This window comes from Corvus kubaryi, unplaced genomic scaffold, assembly GCF_017639235.1.
Source record: "Corvus kubaryi isolate FWS band 111438036 unplaced genomic scaffold, C.kubaryi_AGA036_p1.0 split3-37173, whole genome shotgun sequence".
Lineage (NCBI taxonomy): Eukaryota > Metazoa > Chordata > Aves > Passeriformes > Corvidae > Corvus > Corvus kubaryi.
Window position 1 is genome coordinate 1 of NW_024582085.1, and position 24,261 is coordinate 24,261.

General features: G+C 54.0%; 3 protein-coding genes and 1 long non-coding RNA gene across 6 annotated transcripts; 1 reads left to right on the plus strand and 3 right to left on the minus strand.

The window, feature by feature from the left end:
• Positions 1–274: 274 nt before the first annotated feature.
• LOC121658357 (vacuolar protein sorting-associated protein 29-like) lies at positions 275–12,082 on the minus strand. Its single transcript, XM_042015213.1, is given in 6 exon segments — positions 275–667; positions 1,229–1,286; positions 1,289–1,463; positions 1,957–2,128; positions 10,449–10,472; positions 11,755–12,082. Coding segments are annotated over 6 exon segments (633 nt in total). The 5' UTR covers positions 11,841–12,082; the 3' UTR covers positions 275–549.
• LOC121658360 lies at positions 3,703–11,538 on the plus strand. Its single transcript, XR_006013935.1, has 2 exons — positions 3,703–3,819; positions 8,831–11,538. It is a non-coding gene; the product is annotated as an uncharacterized LOC121658360 (long non-coding RNA).
• VPREB3 (V-set pre-B cell surrogate light chain 3) lies at positions 3,797–4,863 on the minus strand. The gene is made up of 2 exons (XM_042015218.1): positions 4,728–4,863; positions 3,797–4,485 (listed from the first exon to the last, which is right to left on the minus strand). The coding sequence occupies exons 1-2, from the start codon at positions 4,774–4,776 to the stop codon at positions 4,157–4,159; spliced, it is 378 nt and encodes a 125-aa protein (XP_041871152.1). The 5' UTR covers positions 4,777–4,863; the 3' UTR covers positions 3,797–4,156.
• On the minus strand, positions 11,425–16,295 carry CHCHD10 (coiled-coil-helix-coiled-coil-helix domain containing 10). 3 transcript variants are annotated; one of them, XM_042015214.1, is made up of 4 exons: positions 16,132–16,295; positions 12,437–12,620; positions 12,089–12,233; positions 11,425–11,675 (listed from the first exon to the last, which is right to left on the minus strand). In XM_042015214.1, the coding sequence occupies exons 1-4, from the start codon at positions 16,278–16,280 to the stop codon at positions 11,656–11,658; spliced, it is 498 nt and encodes a 165-aa protein (XP_041871148.1). In that variant the 5' UTR covers positions 16,281–16,295; the 3' UTR covers positions 11,425–11,655. The 3 variants fall into 3 exon arrangements, with proteins under 3 accessions (XP_041871148.1, XP_041871150.1, XP_041871149.1); XM_042015216.1 differs by lacking the exon at positions 16,132–16,295 and adding an exon at positions 12,690–12,761; XM_042015215.1 differs by lacking the exon at positions 16,132–16,295 and having other exon boundaries at positions 12,437–12,760.
• Between the last annotated feature and the right edge of the window lie 7,966 nt (positions 16,296–24,261).

The following is a 24,261-nucleotide window of genomic DNA, read 5'->3' on the forward strand; positions in this document are numbered from 1 at the left end:
TCCACACCACTCTTCCCAGACCGGCCTCTGCCTTTCCATGCTGCTCCAGTTAAGAAGGCAGGATAGATCTGCCAGCATGGGTTAAGTCCTTAGCATCTTTGACAAATCCTGAAATATTTTATGTCTGCATCTCAGGAAGCAAACAGCAGCTTCCTTTTAGTCCTTGGAGTCCCCTTACATCAATTTCAAGCTGATCTTCACCTTTTACAAACATAATGAACAGGACTCAGTTACACAAAGAAAAGAATTTATTATCGTGTATTTGCTTTACACACACAACCCAGTGCCCAGCTACTGCCAGTGTCTGCAACTCCCTAGGCCAGGAACATATCAGCTGCTCCTTAGACACAGAATTTTTCCACAGGCCTCTTTAATCAGCTGTGTCTTCTACTTCAAGTTCTGGTTGAGAACCAAGACAAACAGGTCACTAGCAGTAAAGGGTCACAACTGCTTTACAGCCCAGCTCACCACAGCAGCAGTACTGTGACTGAACTGGGATGGGAAGGGGTGAAAGGCAGTGAGAATTCATCAAGCAGCTTTGAACATGATTCAGTATTTCCTGAACTCCTTTCTTTCTACTTTCCCATCATCCTCAATTAGTTGGAATACATAAGTCACAACCGTGGAGGCCTGGATATCCATCAGCACAAATGAAGGGTTGATGTTCCTGGAAAGAGGACATACTTCTCATACTTCTCAATTAGATTACACTTACACTGCACTTCTTGCTGTTAACATACCTTATGCTTATGTGTTCTGATATACTTGGTTGCCCAGGGCTGCAGGGGTGTGAGAAGCACTGCAGGGTCTGCAGGCACTGACAGCAATGTCTCAGGCAGAGCTGCACTTAGCCTAGAACAGCTCAAGCCATGGCAGATCCAGACATTTAAGGTGACAGGGCTTCCAGAAGTCAAATTTCCTACAAAATATGCAGATTCTGGGAAGACACCAGAAAGCAAAACAAGAAGCTGTTGGAACTCACCCCTCTCCGGGCACAGGAAGCAGCCCCAGACACACCAGTGCTGGGCTGTCATGCCCAACATGTGGGCTAAGAAAACTCTGGTAACAGGGGTCCTCCCTGCACTCCCCAGCAAGGGAGTGAGCTGGCCTTGTGCCCCTCATGGCACCCTGCCAGCGCTCTGTGGCACAGTGGCCGGACACTCGCACGTGTTTCAGGTGACATCCAGGGCTCTGTTGCACTGGGCACCTCAGGGCTCCCCTCACTCACCTTTCCAAAGCACTGCAGGCTCCTGTAGCTGACCCCAGGTTGATGAAAAATTTTTTCCATATTCAAATGCTTCAAATCTGTGTGTGTGTCCCAAGAGGTTGATGTCCACATCCAGCTGCCTCTGCAGCAATTCCAGGCTGGCCACATCACCCCAGGGAATTACCTGATAGCCATGAATCAGCCTAATTCTGAACTGCCTGACAGTTACAACATTCTCTTCAGGATAATTCAGGCTCTGAGAAGGGGAAAGTCATGGACTGTAAGTCAGTGAAGGACCCCACGCCTACACAATGCAGCTTCAAAGCCACAAACCTGCCCTTCGTAGGGCAGGAGGCCTCTCTCAATGTGCAGAGCCAGTGGATGCTTGTACCACACCCCAGCAAGAGCAGCTTCAGAGCAAAGGGTAAGGAATTTGCACCTTTTGGCTACCTAACAGTAAAAACATACACAGAATTCTTGCAGCTACACAGCCAGCTGGGGCACTCCTGTGGCCTCATAGCAATCACAGGCTTGTGCCAGAGTTCCTATGAATCAGGAGCAGTTATTAATCCCTCACACCCAGGTGCAATGAGAAGGGTCTAGAAAATAATTCTGTTTGTCCACTTTTATTAATTCCTACTTGCCTCCTGGTGAATTACAGTTTAGGAATTGCTAATACTGAGAGACTCCCCAGGATTCATCAAGATGAGCACAGCATGGGGGAAGGCAGGCTGAGGAACTGGCGTTACCTCAGAGTCCCCCCTAACAACGTGGATGTCCCCAGCCAGCGTCCTGAGGCAGTCATAGCTCTCCTTGGTGAAGAGGTTTCCCGTGCACAAGATGTGCTGAATCTTTCTTGGAACCAGCAGCTCCTTGAACTTCGCTGGCAGAGCACTGCACCGGTGCAGGATGTGAAGGTCCCTAACACCAACTCCGCACACACCGGGAGGAAAGGGAGACCTTTAGCCCAAGTTACTTAATAGAACAGCACAAAACCTCAATGTAATAAATGGTTTTTAAAAAGTTCCTTTTTTTTGGTTGAGAAGTTGTTAAAAGTTGCTTGTTAGAGGAGTGGGGGTATGCAGTTAATGAGTTGTTATTGCGATTGTACGGGTGTAATGCCGCCGTGTACCCACTAGATGGGGACACCAATGGGGGAAAGTAGTGGCTCTACAGGAAGGAGGGGAATGCTCTAGAATGTTCTCAAGACAGCCCAATAATCATGATGTAAACACTTTGAAGCATTATTGGTCAAGGGGCTAACCAATCACTCGATGCCCCAGAGACTGACAGAATTGAACACTAATGAGGATCCTAGCAACGAGCCATCAGAGGGAGGATCTGAGCTGCACCAATCACAGCATCAAAAGAGACTGTAAGAACTGCTCCGGGGCTCAGCCCCTCGTGTCCTGAGGAACCTGGGTCTGGCGGTGCAGTGTTTGTTTTTCTGGGCTGTTGAGTGGGACTTGGGCTTAACCCGAGTCTCCGCTCCTGGTTTTCTTTTTAATAAACGAGCAGACTTTTATTCCACCCAAAAACTCCAAGCCTCGTTTTTAACACTCAACACCACACCTCTGCAGGGCTCCAGGGCACTCACAGTCTGGCGAACCATTGCGAACTGATAGGAAAGATGGGTGCTAATGTCTTTGCAAACAACTCGAAGGGTGGGGTTCTTTAGGAGAAATGGCTGTTAGTATCTTTGAAATGGGCCTTAATGTCTCTACAAACATCAAGCCTCGAGTTTGTCACAAAACCCTGAACTTTAGGGCAATAGGACAAATGGGTCTGCGCAAAGTCTATGGCGGAACCCAGACAGCCGGAACTTCTGTACTTTGGGGCGAAATTACGTGTTCAAGGAGGGAATATGTGGTAGGCGCTTCGGGAAGCCAATGGGGAAGGGAAGAGGGCAACATGCGGCCGTGAATTTCGGATGAAAGGAGGCTGCGCCCTCCGAGACCTCGGGAGACCCCACGGACGTACGGCACAATTGACTCTCTCCCTTTATTGGAATAAAGCTGCAGGATTCCTCTATCTCCTTTGTGGACACTGGCTTTTCCGCACACGCTGAACACAGGAGCAGGGCAGGGGCTCAGGCGGCCCATTCGCCACTCACCGGCCCGGCGAGAACCGGTGGCCGCCGGGCCCTGACGGGCACTGAGGTAACCAGGAAGTGACGCGCCGGATTTTGTCTTCCCCTGAGCCAATGGTAGCGCCGGCCGCCCTCACGTGACATCAGCGCCCGCCGCTGGGTCCTAACGGCCGCCTCGGCACGCGCGCCGCGCTGAGCATGCGCAGTGCGGCCATCCCGGTGTTCTGAGGCCTGGGGGAATTTTGTGAGAAAATCCTTCCGCTTTCTGTGTGTGAAAAAGTCCTTAAAAAGTCCCCAGAGGTGCGCGCGGGGTTACGCGTGTCCCTGTCCCCTCAGGAAGTGTGGCGGGCGGAGCGGGCAGGGGGACAGGGCGGTGTGGGCGGCGGGCTCTGCTCCGGGGGTGGGTGAGGGCTCCACCCTGCCCGAGAGACCCCGCCAAGGGCCACAGCCCCTCCTGCTCGCCCTCCTGACCCAGGTACACATGACACGAGCCGCGTGGGTGAAGATTAACCTTTATTACCAGGTGAGCCAAACTCTGCAGAAGCCCCAGCCGGATCAAGGCTGCCTTGTGCCAGGTGCTGGAAGAGCCCGGGAAAGCCAGGCCACAGCCGAGCCCTCCATCCTCCCGCTGCAGCAGGAGGCCTGGCCGGTCTCCTGCCGTGTCGGGCTGTCTAATGCCTTATGGGGGACGCCTGGGGACAAAGAGGAGGTTGCCGCACTTCCCAGCACGAGGCAGCGCTGCTGGGCCTGCTCAAGCATGCAAGAGGGACTTTTCCCGTCTCTCCCAGGGCTGCTGCTCTCCCTGCTGAGAGCACGTCAGAGTCGCCAAGAAAAGCGCAGAAAGCTTTTGTTCTCCATTTCTAGAACCATTTGAAGGCAGGTGACAGGGAACAGTAATAGGTGCCGTTGTCGTCCTGGCAGGCGGATGCGATGGTGAGGATGCAGGCGTTGCTGGCGAGGTCTTTGGTGGCAGAGAAGCGGTCAGGAATTTTGGCAGGCCTGTGCTTGTCTCGCTCGGAGTTGTAATAGAGCAGATACCTCAGGGAGTGCCCTGGGCGCTGCTGGTACCAGGAGATGCCGAACTGGCTGATGTTGTACTGGGGGCTCAGGGTGCAGAACAGCCGAGCCGTCTGCCCAGGCAGCACGAACACAGAGTTTGGCTGGGTCAGCACGGGCTGAGCCCTGGAAGCTGCATGCACCAAGGATGCAGTTACTGATGGGCTGAGCTGTGTCCCCCATCACACTCAGCCCCAAAATGTCCCTCAGCTCTCTTGAGGCAATGCCATTACCCAACTCCCATCCTGCTCATCACACCACACAGCCCCAGAGCAAAATGTCCTACTCAGACTCACCTCCCCTTGGACAGCCCAGTCCTGCCCACCACCCTGCAGTGCCCGCCAGGCAGAGCTAACTCAGCCACACCACCCTTACCTGTGCCCATCGTCCCCACCAGGAGCAGGACCATGAAGCCCAGGGCCATGGCAGGAGGCAGAGGAAGGGAGGCTGTTTCAGAGAGGGTCTGGGGTGCTACACAAACCCAGGCTGCTGTACCGCAGGCACTGGTGGGATGTATGTAAATGACACAGGGGGCTCAGGGACTCAGCTCCCCAGGGCTGCTCGCTCTGCTGCAGCTGGGCTTCAGGGAGGGGGTGAGAGCTGAGCATTGCTCAGCACCCACCTTCACCCCAGCCCCTTTCCTTCAGCTGCACCAACGCACCCACAGCCCACCCCAGCACCCTCTGCCCTGGGAACTGGGGCAGCATCACTGACCATCTCTCTTCACTGATGGGAAGAGCAGAGAGGTTTCTCTGGTGTCTCCCACTCAGGCCCTCTGCTGCCAGGTGCACCAGAGGCCAGGAGCCTGAGCCACACCATGCCAAGGATGCTCTGGGGAGGCAAGAGGCCGGGAGTCATCAGGGAGAATGGAAGATGGGAGGTGCCAGAATCCCCCAGCAGCTGTCTCATCACAGAAGCAGCATAAGGAAAGTTGCTGCTCCCTCCATGCAGCTCCATCACGGACAGTAACTGCTTGTCTGGCTCACAGCATAACCTGCAGCAGGGGCTGGGAGCTGCCGAGGGTGCTGCCTCTTCGCCAGGGCCGCCTCAGGAGCAGCAGCCATGGGCAGCCATGGTGGGTGGCTGCCGAGGTCACCGGCAGAAGACATTTCCCAAGGGACCAGTGCAGAGATGGCTGCAGCACAGCTGCTGCCTCGTGCGGAAGGACAGCAGACCGTTACAGCCAAAGGCCACCAGCTCAGTGGGCGTGAAGCCCCTCCTGTCTGTGGCACCTGTCACAGGGCCCAGAGACACCGTGTCACACGGCCGCCAGCCCAGGCTATCCTTCTCAGCAGTGTGGTCAGCAGGCACTTCTCATGTGCCAGAGCTGGTGGGTGCCTCTTGCCCTCCACAGGCAGGCTCAGCTGCCACCAATGCCACCTCATCACCATCCAGGGACAGCCCACTTTCTCCCTGCTGCAGCACCCTAAGCCACAGACGTTGCAGGTGGGTCCCAACGTGACTGCCCTGTGTGTGCTCTGGTTTTGAGGGAAAATGGAGCTCTGAGGCAGAGTCGTGCCTTTTTGGAACACCCCAGCACTGCACCTCTGGCATGGGCAGGTCCTGAGGAGGAAGCACTACCGTCACCCAAGGACGTGATGCAGGAAGCTGGACTCTTGCTCTGCTGTGCCACCCTGCAGAGCTCTGGTGCACCCAATGGCTCATCTCTCATCTGCGTTCTGGGTCATTCAGAGCAGCTATAACTGAGCAGGGCCCCACCTGCAGCAGCAAGGGGCTGGTTAGACCTGATAGGGCCCCACAGTTCCTGGCACAGCTGGACTGCAGGGCAGCAAGGGCTGTTGTGCCCCTGCCAGGGGGATGTGGTGTCACACAGTCCTGGCACATGCAGCAGAGCTTGGCTGTGTCCCACCTGAGCCCACCTAGGCAAACCTGCTCTATCAGATTTATTAGAGCCAGCCTGCAGCAAGGTCATGCAGCCACAGCTGCATGAGACCAGCTCCAAAGCCCATCCAAGGCTGGAGCTTTGCTGTAGTGTCTTCTGGCCTTGTGGAATCCTGCCCCTGCAGGTATCAGCAGCTTGTGTTTTGTGCCCCTGAGCTCTTGCAGGTACGAGCACACTGCAGATACAGCTCCACCTGTTACCCAGCAGCACTCCCCAAATTCTGCAAGGTGGTGACAAGATGAACATGAGTCTCCCTCCGTGTCCTAGGTGAGCAATGTCACACACACACACACCTTGTCCCAAGCCCTGAGCAGGACAAGTCCATGGTTTAGACTGACTGTAAAATGAAACCCAGCAAGACAGAGGGAAATCATCTCCTCATGCAAGGAGGTGCATTTCAGAGAAAGGGAATTTGTCCACAGAGCAGTGAGCATTGGATAACACAGCACATCAGTGTTGTTACTGGTTCCCACCATTCAGGCCTTTCCCATCTGCTGAGCAGCCCAAGGGACATGGTTTCACCCATATGTTTTCCACAGGAAAAGGAGATGATGCTACAGGGCCCTGACACATTGCTGCAGGAACACTTGCACAGCAACATTTGGGCACCAAACAGAAGATGCAGCTGGCACATGACAACGTACATCATGGGGCTGCAAAACCCCACTGCCTCCTCCTCCAGAGTAGGACCAGCACAGGCAGAGTTCTCAGGATGATTATTCCAGTGGGATCCAGTCATTTCGCAGAGGAGGCCAGGCTGCCCTTGCAGCAGTGCTGGGCTTAGGAGCAGGGTGGGCAGATGTGGCACCACCACAGCCCAAATGAACTGCAGGACAAACGGGGGGCAGGAAACACCACAAGACTACAAAAAGTCTGAAATTCAGAGCAGCTGGGACCACATGGAGCAGTCAGCCTTACCAACAGGCTGTTGTTTAGCTCAGCCCCTGCTCTACCCCTGTCTCATACCCTGCAGCTGCAGGGGGCTCAAGAATCTGCAGGGGCCATTCACTGTTGCTGGGAGATCTGGCTGCTGAAACCACAACAGTGTCAGTGGGAAACACAGCCTGTGCCCTGGGCTCTCCAGCAGCTCCCACCACTTGCAGGAAGGGACCCAGCACCACAGCCCTGCCAGAGGCACAGGAGCACCATGTTTCCCACCGTGAGATTTGGAGGTATGTGGGCAAAGCCCCAGCTCTGCCTCAGCCCTGGGGCCAGCCCAGCCCCTGGACCACCCTCATCACCCCCCACAAGGGGCAAGGCAGGTGCACAGCAATGCCCAGTGCTTAGGGAACAGGCAGGAGAGCTCTGCTAGGGCACAGCAGCATCCTGCACTGCCCCTGCCTTAAAAAAAAAAAGGCAGCTCTATTACCCCTACATTGAATCATGGAGGAAAACCACTCCAGCAGAGCTGAGTTAATCACAGGGAGGGAGGCTGGATGTGAAGATGAGTTCCCAGCCTGGCAGCTCTGGGAAATCACTGGAGGGGGCCCTGCTTATCTAGACACAACCAGAAGAGCCATGGGGCAGAAGGGCCAGCTGCCAGCAGAGCTCCTCTGTTCCAGGCTGTGTGGAAAGGGCTCCCTGACTCAAATCCTGGCTCTCAGTTTCAGACAGCAGGTATCTGTGGGAAGAAATGAGCAGCCCCTACCCTGACCTCACCCAGTTGGCTGGATGCTTTGGCCTGACCCCAGACACTCGTGGCTGAATCCATCAGACACACACAGTCCTAAGCCTTTGCTCCCTCTGCTATTTGACTTGGATCCCCAGCTCTGACTACTGACGTGTGTCAGCCCTGGGGATTTCTCAATTGAGACAAACTTGGTCAGAGTTCATGGCCAAAATATCCTCTGGTGACTCAGTCACAATCTCCAGCTCTTTCCCCTTGCAACTGGGACCACCTTGTAGAAAGGGACTGGCAAGGCGCAGGACTCACTGCTTTTTCCTACTCATGCTTGATGAAACGAAGTTGAAGGACAGAGACACTTCATCAGTCAGAACCATTTTCCCCAAATCAAAGCGCTCATCTTCTCCCCTCACCTGCGGCACTCAGCACCAGCTACCAGCAGCCATGGCTGTAATGCAGCTGCTCAAAGCCCTGCTGATGCCACATGGGGATCCTACCTTTGCTGGCCACAGTGGGCACCTCTCAGCCACCTGCTGTGCCTCTTGTCATGCCCATGTGGCCCCTGGGTTTGGGGCGACCACACTCCTATCTCAGGTCTCATTCTCTGCAGCCAAGTGCAGAGAGATGGCAAACCTGTGCTGCTGCGTCCAGACCCTCACAGATCACCTGAAGTAGAAGTGTCAGTGCAGGCCTGAAGGTACGAGTGCTCTGGGCAGTGGTCACCGAGGGACTGCCACTCATCTGTACAGAAACAGGAGATGGTAACAAACAGGTCACATGGGAGTCACAGAACATCCCAAAACACAGGGAAAGGGACAGCAAACCTCCTGCTCCCCAGATCTCCACAGATTCTGTTCAAAGTGTAACCTGCCAAGGAAAATACCTCTAAACAGGCTTTTTGGCCACACAGGAGCACACTGAGCTTCCTTCACCATGTGTCTCTCCCTCCAGACTGCATCGATCTTGTGGACAAAAAGGGCACCCTGATGAATCTGACCAAAGTGGAAGATCCTGCATCTGAATTCACCAGTAAATACCTACAGGAAAGGCAGCACTACATCCTCATAAGAGCTGTCCAAAAGTTCCTTGTCGAGACAGCACAGCTCAGCCTCTGGGCCGAGAAGGGTCTGCTCTGGGGGGAGGCTTGGAGAGGGGCTCTGTTCAGCAGTCACTTGGACACAGCAAGAAGCTCCAAGGAGGCAGAAGCTAGCTCAGATGAAGCACTGGAGCTGAGCCTTTGTTTATCCAAGGGCTGCTCCAGGGAAGAAGGAACCTTTCCTGGGCAGAACCACCTGCCCCAGTTACAAGCCTTCAGTTTGCAGCCAGGAGAGAGACCAATCCATTTCTCCCATTCTGCTGGCAGAAGAAAACTCTGAAGCCACCTGCTACGAATCCTCACTAGAGGACCTGGGGAAACACTACCCTGACCTACCAGGTAAGAGCAAGACACCCACCTCACCTCCATAAAGGAGTCAGGCGTGCAGCATGACTCCTGTTCCCACTTCAGCCCTCGTACAGCACCTGTGGGACTGTCCTCTGATCCCACTGTGCTCCTTCAGGGCTGCTTATGGCTGTGGGCAGCGAGTGCATTCAGGCAGCAGGATCCCTCCTAGTTAAGAGTGACAGCAGGGACCTGCTGCCCTCCCACCCCACACCAGGCAGAGGCCTACCCAGCTTGTCCCCTGGCAAAGAGGGCCATTTCCGTGGAACAAACAGGGAGGGAAGGACGTCAGGAGAGATTGGGAAACTCTCAAGTGTCTCTCCCAGGCTGTAGTCCCACAGGTTGGCAGTGCCTTGCTCAACACGTAATGGGCAACTGACCAACACAGCAGGAAAACACAACTCTGGAAGGGCTTGGTTACTCCACAGATCATCTGCAACAGCCCTTAGGAAAGACCCAGAGGAGGAAGGGCTCCTTACAGAGGAGGGCTCAGCCCCACACCAGCTCCCAAGCCAGGAACAGAATCACCTTACAGAGCAGGAGGAGCTTAGAACTCAAGAACACCCCTAAATGAGGAACAGACCCATTACTGGTCACACAGGCAAACACAGCCACCACCAGGGTCCAACCACCTGCCCAGGCACTTATTCCCAGCACAGCAAGAGTCCCTGCTACTGAGCCCCTCTTCCTGGGATCCCCTGCTCCTCCCAGAGGTTCACACTACCACATCCCAAGCTGCACCCTGACAAACCAGGCAAACCCAGCACCACAGCCAGGCACAAGCAGCATCCTCCTGCTTCAAGGTGGTCTCATGTTCCCATGGCATGGCCTGCACTCCCCAGTGACGAGAACCTGCATCTCCTTTCAACCCACCTGCACAGCAGCAGGCAGAGGAACATGCACCCACCTGTATCATTGGATGGGTCTGCTTCCCACTCCATCACCAGTCTGAAATGGCCCTGCAGGGGCCGTCACTACAATCACCAGGAAAAGCTGCTACAGAGACAGCCAGTCCCCACAAATGCAGAAGCAGTGCTTTTGCCAAGATGGGTCAAAGGCAGAACACACCTGATGCGGCTGCTCTGCTGGCTCTCCTTAGCAGCTTCTCCAGCCAGACCAGCACACCACCCCCACATCAACATCAGTCTAATACTTACTTCTTAAAGGGAGTTAAACAACTTTGGAGTGGTTCCTCCCTGCACACACAGGACAGCTCAGCACATGGAGCACTTGGGCGTTTCATCTCTGGCATCTTTTCCCTTGGCTGTCTCTCAGGAGAACACAAGACTCCCCTGATACAGCCAGGCACAGCTCAGGACATCACCTACCAAGAACTTGAGATTGTAGCATTTAGAAGGGGCAGGACTTTCAAACACCAGCCTCCAGTATCTGCTAAAAGCAACTGCTGCCAGCATTTACCATCAAGACCTGGATTTCCTCACAGATCCCAGCAAGGGGCTGAGAACTTGTCCATTGTTCAAGAGTCAGAGATTAAAAGGTTAAAATACTCATTCTGCCAAGAAAATGCATCAATTAAGCCTCTGAAAGTGTCCTGGTTTCACTGCTGTGCCACTAAAACTCCAGCTGAAGCCTCAAAATTCCCTTTTACACCAAAGTTAAAAAGAGGGTGTCCTGCTGGAGGCCAGTCTTTGGGCAGCAATCACAAGGCTGTCCTGCCAAGGTGACTGTAAGAGGAAAGCAGCTCCACACTTCACCTGATGCCAGTGACCTTGAGAACATTGCATAACCTGCTAAAGCTTTAAAGTCAGATCAGCCAACTGTATCCAAGTCCCACAGCCAGACAGGTCACACTCTCTTAGCTCTGAGGTCAGGACAGGTATTCAGGAAGACGATATCTATAGAGAAGTAATTTGTTACTGAAAATACTGTAGAACACATGTTGGTTTACCTCTCTCCAGCCTCTCCTCTGCCTAGAGGGCAGCCAACGTCTGAATCTCTTTCTGTCAAGTCATGCAGGCACAATCCTTGCTAGGCTGCACAGCCTGTTTCCAAGTTGTGCCTTGTCCTTTAAGTAGCTGGTAATGTTAACATTTTGGTAGCTTAATTTTAGCTTGAGAATTAAATAAAGAACATGCACAAGTGATAGGTCCAAATAAATCCTTTTATTTCTCTGTAATAAATACAGCACTATCTGAATTCTGAAGACCCTTGGGTCCAATAATTCCTTTCCTACTAGTTCAGAGGTGAATTACCACTAGAATACTCCTGCCTGGTCAGTCTGCTCCCTCCAGCTCATTCCCTGTCCATCCTTCTGCTCCCCGTGGATAGCAGGGCTCTACACCATGATCCTCTTCCCTACGAGGGGGCAAATTCTTCACAGGAGAGAAGAAACACCTACAGGGAAGAAGCACAAGTTCAGCATTAGGTACATGTTCCAGCAGCTGGAGTTAAAAGCTCTCTCACTTGAGATGACCAGATCAAGACCCAACTACTGATAACAGCTTGTAACAAATGCAGCAGGAAACAGAGAATCAGCCAAGAGAACAGCAGGCTTCCCATGGCAGCAAGAGTAGACTGTCTAAGAAGGTACCTACAGCCTCCCCACCTTCACACAGACATGGTCACAATCATTTCTCCTTCCCTTTCCAGTCGCCTTCTGCTCTTCAGGACATGGGAAAGACACAACTGTTTCCTACTTAAACATCTAAAGGGCACTATATCCCCAAAAGATCGCTTCTACAGCCTTCAAACCCCCTGAGATGCTCTGCTGGCAGCAGTTCCCTCCTGCAGGGACAGGGCGCACTCACCATTGCTGTACTTGCACTGCTTCAGAGCCTCGTTGAAGCCCTCGCACAAGGTCAGGTCTCTCTGGTTGGTAGCACATTCCAGGAACTGCTTCATCTCATAGTGGCAGGGTCCATAGGGCGACTGCTGCATCACGGGCCGGGGCTCCTGCGGGCACGGGCCCGGTCAGAGGCGGCCCGGGGACAGCGGCGCCTCTTCCAGCGTGCTCCCGTCACCCTAGGCGGCTATCTGTCTGTCCGTCCGTCCGTCCTTCCCTCCCTGCACAGCCCCGCTCCCCGCTCCCGCCGCCCCACGGCCCCAGCCCCGCCGCCCAAGGGCAGCCCAAGGGCACGGCCCGGCTCCGCTCGCACCTGGGCGGGCGCCGCCGCCTTGGCCGGCTCGGAGGAGCTGCCGCTGAAGACGCCGGTGATGGCGCTGCCCACGACGTGTCCCACAGCGGAGCCCACGGCCACGCCGGCCGCCGTGCTCGCCATCTGCGCCATCAGCCCGGGCTGCGCCGGCTGCGCCGCGGGTGCCGGGGCCGCTGGGGCCGGGCTGCGGAGAGAAGGCAGTTGTGGGGGGCGGCACAGGGCAGCGTGCCCCGCTGTGCCGAGCCCCCCGTACCTGGCGGGCACCGGTGCCGCGGCGGGCCGGGACGCGCTCCTGCCGCCCCGCGCCATCGCTGCTCTGAGCGCCCCGCCCCGCCCCCGCCCTTAAGAGTGCCGGCACCACCACGTGACGCGCGCGCGCGCGCAAACAGCCGGCCGAAGCCAGGGCCCCGCCCCACTGAGGGAAGGCTGGGCTCCCGCGGGGCGCATGCGCAGAAGGCGCGGGGCCGGGTCTGCGCACTGCCCGCCGCTCCCGGCAGAGGGCGCGCGAGGCCCGTCCGGGAACGGGGCGGGGGCGCGGGGCGGGACCGGGGAATCGATGGCGGGATGAAACAAACACCGAAACAACACCGGAACACCACCGGAACAACACCGAAACACCACCGGAACACCACCGGAACAACACCGAAACAACACCGGAACAACACAGGAACAACACCGGAACACTGAAACACCACCGGAACAACACCGGAACACCAGAACACCGAAACAACACCGGAACAACACCGGAACAACACCGGAACACCACCGGAACACCACCGGAACAACACCGAAACAACACTGGAACAACACCGGAACACTGAAACAACACCGGAACACCACCGGAACACCGGAACAACATCGGAACAACACCGGAACAACACCGAAAAAACACCGCAACACCGGAACAACACCGGAACACCGGAACAACACCGGAACACCGAAACACCGGCAGCGAGTCCAGGCGTTAGCCCAGCACTGCCAAGGCCACCAGTAAACTGTGTCCCCAGCTCCGTATCCACACGATTTGTGAACACCCCTAGATGGTGACTCCAGCGCTGCCCTGCGTAGCCCGTGCCAGGGCTGGACGACACCTTCAGTGAAGAATTTTCCCCTAATATCCAATCTAAACATTCCCTGGCACAACTTGAGGCCATTTGCTCTTGTCCTGTCCCTTGGTACCTGCGAGAACAGAGCGATCCCGCCTGGCTTCATCCTCCGTTCAGGCAGCTGTGGAGCACGGCAGCTCCCCGGGGACAGGTGCTGCGGGTGCCGGGACAAACGAGAGCTCCAGGGATACAGTGACTTTGCAAATGCTCGGAGGGTGCTTCTCCCAGGTGCAGAACAGACCAGGGGAGCATGAAGGGGCTTGTTGGAATGGGCAATGAGCACGGCTTCTCTTGCACCGGAGACGACGGGGTGGAGGAGAGGTGGATAATGAGGGGCTGGGAGACGGAAGATGAGAGCTCCGCAATTGGGGCAGAGAAAGGAGGGTGCCAGGGAGGAGGGAAAGGAGGAATGATGTGGTCTAAGCCATTGGCCAGCACAACAATTTTTGCAGCAGCCCTCTGGATACAAACCAGGAGATCAAGGAACACTTTGCAAGGCGTGGACATTGTTGGGCAGTAGGAATCCATGAAAAGATGATGATGATGAGCCCTCAAATCATGAAGAGACAGGCTGGACGACGCCAGTTTTACCTTCAAACCAATTTCCTGACAATCATCTCTTCCCTGGCACTCCCGCTAGTCTCCAGGGCCCCTGTGGGTCCATGTCTCCTCAATGTCTCCCTGGATTGGGCCTTGTTGCCAGCTCCGTCTTTGGATGTTCCTTATGCCCAGTGGAGAGAAAGACATTTCCAAAACTGAGAAGGATTCAGACGTTTTCCAGGAAAAAAAACCATCCCAGCTATGTTATGTCTCCAAGGCTGTGTTCATACATTCAGCAAGTTATGAAAACCAGCTCTTTGGGCTGGTTCATTGACTGGCAGGAATTAGAGAGCTAAGTCACTGCAGGGCTGGCAATTAGCTGCTGTGTTAAGTGTTTTTGTAGAATCAAATTTCCAGCACGAGGGGAAGAGAAAAGCGATTGTAAAGCAAGCCGCCCCCTCGGCGCAGGAGCTGGGCGGGCAGAGGGGAGCTGCAGCTCCTACACTCCTGAGGAAAGAAAAGGATTGTTCCTCAAACAAGCACCGCTTTGGTCTCCTCTTCTGAGGGGTAACACCCCCAAACCCTTCCTCCCACAGCGCCAGGGAGCTCTCCTGCCCCGGGAGCTGTGCGCTGCTTTCAGCTGAACAGCAGCATTTTACAGCCAGTGTTTGCCTGCCTGTCTTTTCCCACTAACAGAGAGGGGGCCAAGCCACTGTAAAAGCAGAGGAATGCCACTGGAAAGCCCCTGCCTCAGTAGCACCTGCACCTGCACTTTTTCCTTTTCCCAGGTATGCATCCTGGAGAAGTGGGGTTCCCTTCCTTGTGCAGCCCCGTCCCGATGAGCCATGAGTGCCTGAGGGGAAACAAAGGTCTTAGGAGAGAAAAAGGGCAGGAGTGGAGACAAGGGTGACCTCAGGGAGCCTCTCGCTGTGAGGAAACTCAGCTCTCTGCCAACTCAGCTCAGCTCTCTGCTGTCAGCATTTGAGCACGGTCGAGCCATCAGGGTGTGGGGCTGGGGCTAGCACACCACGGGCTCCTTTCCCTTCTTGGTTGTTCCTGGCCATAGGTAGAAGCTCGGCATGTGCCAGAGGGAGGAGAGGACAGACTTGCAGGGGGCACAGGGAATGCCAGAGCTCCAGCCGTAAGAAATCAAGATTCATTAGTTCCACCACGCACAGAACAACTTGCTGAAGGAGCCTGGGTTTCAAGCTGAGCGCGTCCCTCTAAGCTGCGTCTGGGAGACCCTTTGATTTGGTTAATTAGAAGCAAAGTTTTTCTGTGCAGTGGGAGGCCGGGTATGGGCTGAGGAGCACAGCTACACTGGGTTTACTAATGAGATAATTTATTGTGGCTGTCTGGGAGGCTGAGTGTACACAACTCCACCCGCGCACACACCACCCACCCCAAGCCCTCTGCTCGCAGCTGGAGAGTCTTCGGCACCGGAGGTGGAAGTACGGTGTCAGGTCTCACTGTGATAGCCCTGCCGAGGAGCCATCCTCCCACTGGGGGCTTCTGCAGGAGGGCCTCATTTACATCTAAGTATCCTTGAAACGATTTTCAGTTTGCCTGGCCAAACCTCCTAATTCCGCTATTTTTCAGCCTCTCTCTTTCCCCTTGCTCCAGTAGATCTCTCATTACATAGTTCAAGTGTTAGGGCTTGCCTACACTTGAAGGTTGACTCTGGATTTAGGGACATATAAATCTGAAAGACAGTAACTAATTCTTGAATCATTCTGGAAGGATTTACTCGAAACCAGTAATTTCTGAATAACTTGGTGCCCTGGCTGGCCAGTTCATCCTCCTGTTAGCGGCAGGAGCAGGTAAGACAAAGTTTGTAAAAGGCAGGTCTGTGTTTTTTCAACTGCTTTCTCCCCATTGCTCTAAAAGGAGCTTATAACCTCCCCCTCCAGAGTTTGCCTCACTTAAATCCTCACGCTGTCACAGCTGAAATGTGGGTACAAAGAGATCTAGGAATTCCCCAAGCGTTTGGCTCTCAAGGGGTTGTTTCACAGGTAAGGAATGCAACACCGGCCTCCCTGTGTCTCCTACCTGTCTCTGCCCCTCCAGCGGGCACGGCACGGGGCTGGCTTTACCAGGCTGCATTTTCTCAGGGCGTTGCTTAGGGAACAGTGACAGCCACAAGTGTCCCGTTCCTGCAGAAGCCCTCTCCACTCAGCCCCGCCTCGCTGCGGGCACATCCTGCCCGGTCACTGCCACGGGCCACCACCAGCGGGGAGCCATCCGGGGGTGCTGCTGGAGCCTCCTGCCTCCCGAGCTGCAGGTTTGCGCTTGGAGAACCCTAATTAGTGCATGCAGGGGCAGATCTGGGCAGTGCTCTGGGTGTACCTGAATTTAAGTTATTTAGGTTAACAGCAAATTGCACAGGATGATTGCTCGGGGATCTGGGCAAGCTATTCAAAGCAGAAGAGAGCGTCTGATGAATTAGCCAATATTTTTGTTTGTGGACAATCCCCCAAAAAGACAGAAACAAAACCTCCAGTTCTTACCAATGTGTTTGCTACTCAAAATTACTCCATGAATCATTTGTGACTGACTGTATGCAGTCAGTGGGTTTCTCATGTCCTCCTTTTATTTTCGTCTATGAGCTCCAGCTAGTCCTAATTTTGCTTGTGCCAAGTGGCTGATCTCAGTCCCCAAGTTCATTCACAGCACTCAGGTCAGAAGGAAATATGCAAGAACTACCTTTCTATGATACACAGTTTTTAGCAAGCAGAGTTGCAGTCAACAAATAGTAATTTTTAAAAAGCCCACACAAAACCAGGCAAGCTGCTACAACTAAACAGCATTCACAGATTTTTCATGAGCAAATGGAACATTTCCACAGTCCTGCCTCATCACCATTCCCCAAGGGATAACAAAATAGCAGTGTTACAGGCAGGTGATATTCCATGGCACCACAGCAGCACGGCACACAGCCCTGTCTCACTCTGGATGCCACAGGCTTCGAGTGCACTCCCCACACAGACGTCTTTCTGTCTGCATCCTTCCTTAGTTACTTTTTAGCCAAAACACAATGCCTGAAACAAAGTGACTGCGCTTCAGGAGTCGGAGATGAGCAATGGGAGGAAGAAATAACCAGTGTCTCACTGGAGGCGCTGCAGATGGCGGGACGTGACTGCAAGGGAAGGGGAGGCAGCGCTCGGAGTGCCGTTTCAGCTTTCAAGTCTCGTGCTCCCAGGATCTACATGCCATTTCTTGGATGTGGTTTGCCCCGAGGGCAACCTCAACAGCTGTGAAGTTTCAACAGACGAACAACGTAATTTTCAATAAATTTCACCAAGCAAAGGAAAGGATTTTAACTCCTTCATGCTAGCCCACTTTTGGTCTGAAGGCTCTTCCAGACCCGAATCCATTCATGTCATGAGTGTTTCCTGTTTGAGCCCCAGGCACACCTGAACTACACTGCTGTACTTCAGGTTTGCAGAGAGGTTTTCCCCATCGGAAGAGGCTTCTCTCAGCCATGCCCATGTGTCCTGGGAGGTGCAGGTACATCCGTGCATTTACCTGTGCCACTTGAACCCACGCTGGTGGAGGAAGGTACCAAATATGGATGCCCTCAGCTCCTGGTGGGGAAAGGAGAGGCAGTGGAAAGACAACTTTTCCAAATCTCCTTGCGGCAACTGCATCTTGGAAGTTCCATTTCCTTTGTACTCACACATCCAGAAGAGGGGCTTGTGCTCTTGGAGTCATGTTCTCATCCCAGATTAAGGCTGATGCCATTAATTGTAACTGAAAGAAGGGCTTTTGTGTTCCCAAATGCTTCAGCCAGAGAAGTCAAGAAATTACCTCTTTCAAAACACATCCAGTGTATCCTCAAATCACTGTGAATTCACCTGCTGTACACAGGACAAGACAGCAAACTTGAGTCCAGAGATAAAAAGCCAGCATGGGGTTTTTTTGGTGTGTGTCTGGGGAATCTGAGCAGTGAGACTGTGACCTTTGCTGCCTCACCTCTGGCTGGGATCTGTCAAGCGGTTTCAGGGACTCTGAAGCAGTGAGCTCACACCCCTTGCAGGAGATAACAGTGCTGAGGGATCTCACACTTTTACAGGCTCCCTGCTTCACCTGTGAATGCTTTACCTTCAGTGTCCAGGCCGATGGGCTCGGGACTTAGCATTTCCTCCTCACCCAAATGTCTGCCCAGAGGCCATTCCCTTCTGCTCCTGCACAGCTGCTCCCTGGATGGTCTGGTTCCCCCTCTCTCTGCAGACTGACAGCAAACATCTCCAGAGAGCTGTCCCGGTGCTTCCCCACACACAGCTCCGGGAGGCACTGACAGCTCTCAGGTGTCTGTAGTGAAACAACACGAGACCAATGACAGAATCAAGGATGAGGTTTGTGTGTAAGGCAGAGGTGCCCATGAGCTTTAGGAGGCTCTTAGCACCAACCCATGAACAGCTACTGCTTTGAACTAGAACTTTACAGTAACTGCCTCCCCACATCTCCCCCTTCCCAAGTAGAGACACAGCTTGTATGGCAGCCAGAGAGATCTTGTGGGGTGCTGCAGCCTCTACACAACAGTTCACAGACACCTGTGATTTGCAGTCTTTTGTCCCAGCTCTCCAAAATGTTTCATGAGTTTTAGTCACCACATTGCTCTCCCTATTCTATTGAGGCTCCCCAGCTGTCAGCTTCCAACAGAAATTTCTTAGACAGAAACTAAATATTGTATCCCATCTTTTCCTTCCTGTAGAAGAAGCCAGTGGTATCTCATTTTCACATGGAAAGTCAGTAACCCTTGCAAATGCACAGGGCAGCCTGGTTGTGCACTCTGGTTTGTCATGATTTCTGCTGAAATGCTTTTCTTTCAGTTGGCATCTCCACCAGAGTGCTGAGTTCAGTGCAGAGTCCATTCAGGGGCTCCTCCATAGGAAGACTGCAAACATCCTCTTCTGTAGGAACAGCCTGACCTTTTGAAAAATTCATGGTCTGAGCAAACTCCTCAGCTCTCTGGAAAGGCTGGACACTGTGTGTGCCATGCTGGATTCATTCCCAGCCTTGTGCAAACTCTTGTGGTGCTCTTTTGAGATGGCTTTTCAGAGTCTTCGGTGTGGTCTCTGGGTGCTTCCCTGCATCTGAGGCTTCCACGGTGAGTTTGTGATAATGCAGTTTCAGAGTTAAGCAATTGCAGACGAAGAGAAAGTGGGAAAACACTTTGGGAACTGATCTCTGTCACTGTCCAACCAATTTATTCCAGTGACATTTGTTAGTGGCAATGCAGTGTATCACACACAGCATCTAGGGTAGCATGTCCTCTGAATGGCAGGACATGGCACCACTGCTGCACAAAGCAACTGCTGGGAGAGGCACTTTGCATCCTGGAGGGAACCAAGAGTGCTCTCACACCAATAAAACCCACACTTCTGTGATATCTCTTCCTGGACATTTCCTCTGGGCTGAATTAGCATGCTCTCCTGTCTTTTTTCCCCTGGCTTACATCTTTACTGTGTTCACATGACTTTATTCAGTCAGAGCCCTGTGTCCGACTGGTTCTGCTCACCCAGCACCAACCTGCACCATGAGTGCAGGCACCCCATCCTACCGAGATGTGGGGAGCACTCTCTCTTTCCTGCTGCTGGCCCTGGCTTGCCAAACTGGCCTGCACAACCTGGGGACAGACACCTCTCACTTGCCAAAGGCAAACGCACCCCGTGGCACGAAGCCAGAGCAATGTGGAGGGGCAGGAGGGTCCCAGCAGCAGCGAGGAGCTGGGGGAGTGGTACCTGTTCCAGGCAAGTGAGTTCAGCAGCATTTGCTGAGGAGGGGGGAGAGAGGGAGCTGAGGGGCTTGGCTGCTCTGAGCAGAAGCGTGCGTGAAGAAAAGCCTCGACCCACACCCTGAATTCCACAGCTCGACTCCAGGGACAGGGGGAGGGAGAGAGGACAGGACAGGACATTTCCAGCAGACCTGCGACTTGTTCATAAAAGCCTCATCTCACCACCCCTGCCTGCCTCCTCCCCCATCGCCTCCACCGCTCACGCTGGGTTTTATTAACGCAGTTCCCCTCAGGCTAGAGGGAATCATATCCCAGGAGACATTCCAGTCTCAGATCAGCTTCGGAGGGGATCAGAGGGAGCCAGGGATGGGGGGCGTTTCACCAGGACGTTTCATTTGCGGAGAGCTGGCAGGTTGGGAGCACTGCAAGACGGCACTAGCAGCCTCCTTATCAGACACTGAGCAGCCGCAGGCTGGAGTCGAGCCTCTGCTCGGCACTCTGTGTCCCAGCCACTTCTGCTTTGTCCAGGCTGCTGGCTGGAAGCTCTTCCCCTGAGCTCTGCTGGGTGCTGGGTGCACGGCCGGGCGCAGGGAGCCTGGGCAGGGAGTCTGTGCCTGTTGCTCGGGTGAGCACACTGTTGGTGACGTGCCCGGGTCGGCTCCACAAGGGCTCAGCCCGGGGTCAGTACCCTTCCCCGAGCACCGACACGGCCTCAGCTGCCGGCTCCTCGACCATCGCACCCTGCACCAGTCAGGACCATCACCTCTCGCCCGGAATGGGAGCCGGCTCCCCGGCGTCTGGCTCCCCAGGTGAATTGTGGTGTGCCCTGAGCCTACGCCAGGAAAATGCCAGCAGATGAAACTGCATCTCAGGCCAAGAGACACGAAGATGGATGTGTTTTCCTCGCCTGGCTTATCTCGCAGGCAGCGCTTCTCACCGGAGCCCGGCACTGTTTGTGTGCGCTCGGCTCCTGGCACGGGGGCAGGAGATGATTAGACAACAAACACTGTGGCGGAGCTCTCCCGAGCTGCAGCCTGCCCCTGCCCTGCCGAGACCACGGCCCGGCAGGGAGCCGCTCCTCGGGGGCCAAACCCCAGCGCTGAGTCCCAGCGCTGGCTGCAGCTGCACTGGGGCTGCAGCGGGAGAAGGGGGAGGAAGAGCCGCAGGACCCCACAGCTGCTCGGGCACTGCAGGAGCTGCAGTGTGAGCTGCACGGGGTGTGGCTGTCTCAGTGCTCCCCCAGGGAGTGCAGTGCACCTCTGCAAGGTGAGGGGCAGGACGGTCTTGCCACCATCTCCCTCATTCCTAGGTTAGAGGAGGCAGCAGTGCCTGCCCAGCAGCCCTGCAGACAGTCGTGCCCCCTGCCCAGGGGCTCTGCTCCACATGTGCCCCTTGGTTTCACAAGGGCACTACACTGAGCAGATCCCAAACTCGTCTGACTCTGCACTGCTGGGTTCAACCCAGAATTAAGGTCAAAGAAAGGGGAGTTTTAAGGACAAAAAAATTAGATGTCAAATAAGTAGTAGCAAATCAAGCAAGACTTTCTGGAAATTCATAGTGAGACTGACCTAGTTAAGCTGAAGTCTGGAAAACTTTGGTGTTTTCAAGTTTCACTGTTTGGATCTGGGACAGCCTGCACAATTCCAGCATTTCCATTTAAAAGATTTTTAAAACCCCAAAAGAGATTTGAAGCAGACCACTTTGCTGACCAACATGTATTTTTATGTATTGCTTTATTTTACATACTACTTTACCTTTTCACTTGTGAGTCCAGGCCCAAAGGCCAAGTTTCCACTCCACAACCTCTTCTTGCCCACTCCTCATGCCCATGTCTTGGGCTGCCAGCAGAGGAGGAGAACTGGGTAATTCAAAAAGTGCTCCTGATCAGTTGTGTTTACATGGGCAGTTCACTGCACATGACCCTCAGCCTTGTTTGCACCTACCACCACCTGTACAAACACCCACTTTGGCTGCCCAGGAGAAAAACAAGGTGCCAGGGCCAAAGAAAAGGGGAATACCAAAAACAAGAGGTGAGAACAGAGATTTGCCTGGTGGGGATGTGTCCCCATTTGTCACCCACTGAGCAGTGATGCTGGAGACATCAATTCATGAGATTGTCTCCTACAGAGAGAGGAGGAAAAACTTTAGAGAAGAGAAGAGAAATCAAAGGGGTTTCTCTGTCCTAGGGATTTGGCTCCTGGACCATCTTCCAGCTGCTCAGGGAAATGCCCAGGAGGTGTAAAGCTCCATGCTGACTTTGCAGGGAACCTAAAGCCAGGTCCCCAGCCACACAGAATACAGCTGTGAAAGTCACACCAGGGAGGTGGCAGGAAACAAAGGACTTTGGACAGACAGGCTTAATCCATTTAAATTCAGTTTCTCTCTCACTTCCCTCCCCTTTCCCCTTCACTCTCATCAGACAGCTCTTCCCCCACCTCCTCTCAGTCCGAAGTGCCTTCCAGCAGTATCACACCCAAGTGACCCATGGGCTGAGAGAGTTATTCCATCTCTCTGCCGCTCACAAAGAATCAAACCTGCTGTTCTCTTCCTCTCCCACATCCTCTTTCCACCTAATATCTGCTGGGCTGTAGAGAGAGGTTATCTCCAGCTGGTGGTTCCACTCACATTATGATGCTGCTTTGCCTGCCCAGGTGTTCACAAGGCCCTCCTTGTTGGGAAGTCTTAGGGGAGTGGGAGAAGAGCTAGAGCTTCTGGTCAGAAGGAATTGGAAAACTCATGACAGCTCTGCCACTTGATAGGACTGGAAGGCTCTGAACATATGCTGAGTGAGAAGGGCTACATGTGGGAATGCTCTATCAGCAACATCAGTGACCAGCAGGACCTCTCGGCCATGAAAGCTTCCACTGAGCTCTGCAGCCATCACAAGAAGCCCAAGTTTGGTTCCAGCCTGGCAGGAGCTGCAGGAAAGCAAGCAGACAGTGCCCACACTGAGAGATGTCAGACTGTCGGCGCTCTGAGGCTGGGGTGGGAGCCCTGTGCTCATCTGCCAGCAGCCTCTCTGCATCCAGCAGGCTGCAAACAGGCAGGGATGGGGGCTGCACGGACAGGACAGGCAGGGGCTGAGAGAGCTCCCAGCGCAGGAACACAAGCAAAAAGGAATTCTGCAGGCTGCACACAGGGCCCTCTGCAGAAGGTGAGTACATGAGCCCCTCAAACACCCAACGGGCCGTTTTCCTGCTGCTAAACATCTATTTGCTTGGCTGGGAAATATCTGTAATCCCAAACACACCATGCACTTTCTTTTGTGTTAAGTGCCTTGGCAGAAGCCAGCAGTTCTCACACACAGTTCCATCTCTGCAAGGACTGAGTTTCCCAGAGCACCCCTTTAAAAGTCTTCCTTTATTAAGAAGAGCCAAACTGCCTGTTGCTGCCTTACAGGCTGCTCCCATGCCTTTCCCCAGGGCTCCACTGCCATGGGCTGGAAAGCACTGAGCTCCCAGAGACACCAGCATTAAAAGAAAAGACACTAAAGAAAAGAGAGACAAAGGCAGGAAAGCTTTTTTTCACTGGGACCCAGCTGTCTGCCTCAGAGAAAGGCAAGAAAGTAGGGTCTGCTCGGCATTCCAGGGGCACAGCCAGAATAAGAGCAGAAGGGTAAATTCCCCACTGCAAAGTGTTTTTCCCTACTCCCCTACCCCCTCTTACAAATAAGGCCTCGGAGATATGCTGAACATGGTGCTCCGGTGCAGGGACATCTTGCTAACAGCCTGCAAGTTAAACACTGCAGCACCTTCCAAAGCCAGCCAAGACCAGGCTCTTTCTTCTCACATCTGCTTACCGTACCCAGTATTTACATCGTCAGTATGGTTCCCATAAAACTAAACAGGAACAACTGATCACAGTCAAATAAAGCAGTAATAGTGTCCGGGATGTCAGGAAGCCTTACCCACTCCCTGCACACCAGCCCAGGCAGCTGGAGATCAAAGTTTTCTTATTTGCAATACATTTCTTGAAACAATTTTCAGATAAACTCAGTCTGCAGAGGGGATGCTGACACAATCCAGGGCTTCTCCCATAGAAACAGGAACCAAGAAGCCAGATCTGTGCATTGCTGCCTCCATCTCCAAGTGGCTGAACAGATGGAGAAAGCTTTGGCATCTCCAAAACAGGGAGTTGCTCGCTTCTTTCCCCTCCCTCAGCATCCCTCTCAGGGAAAGCCTTCTTGCAAAGGGTGAGTGAAGGGTTTGAGTGAAAAAGTGAGTGTGAAGCGGAGCCCTGCACAGGCAAAGCAGGAGTGCAGACACATTTAAACACGGATCTGAGCTACTTCCCATGGGGACTGAAGTGGTCTCCACGGGCACTGAGAGGGCTGGTTTTAGTTCTTGGTACCCTTAGGCAGGAGAGGTGAAAGATACCTTTAAAGGGACCCGTTTAAAGCTATCCCAAACCCGACAGGACCCGGTTGCGCGGAGGCCGGAGGC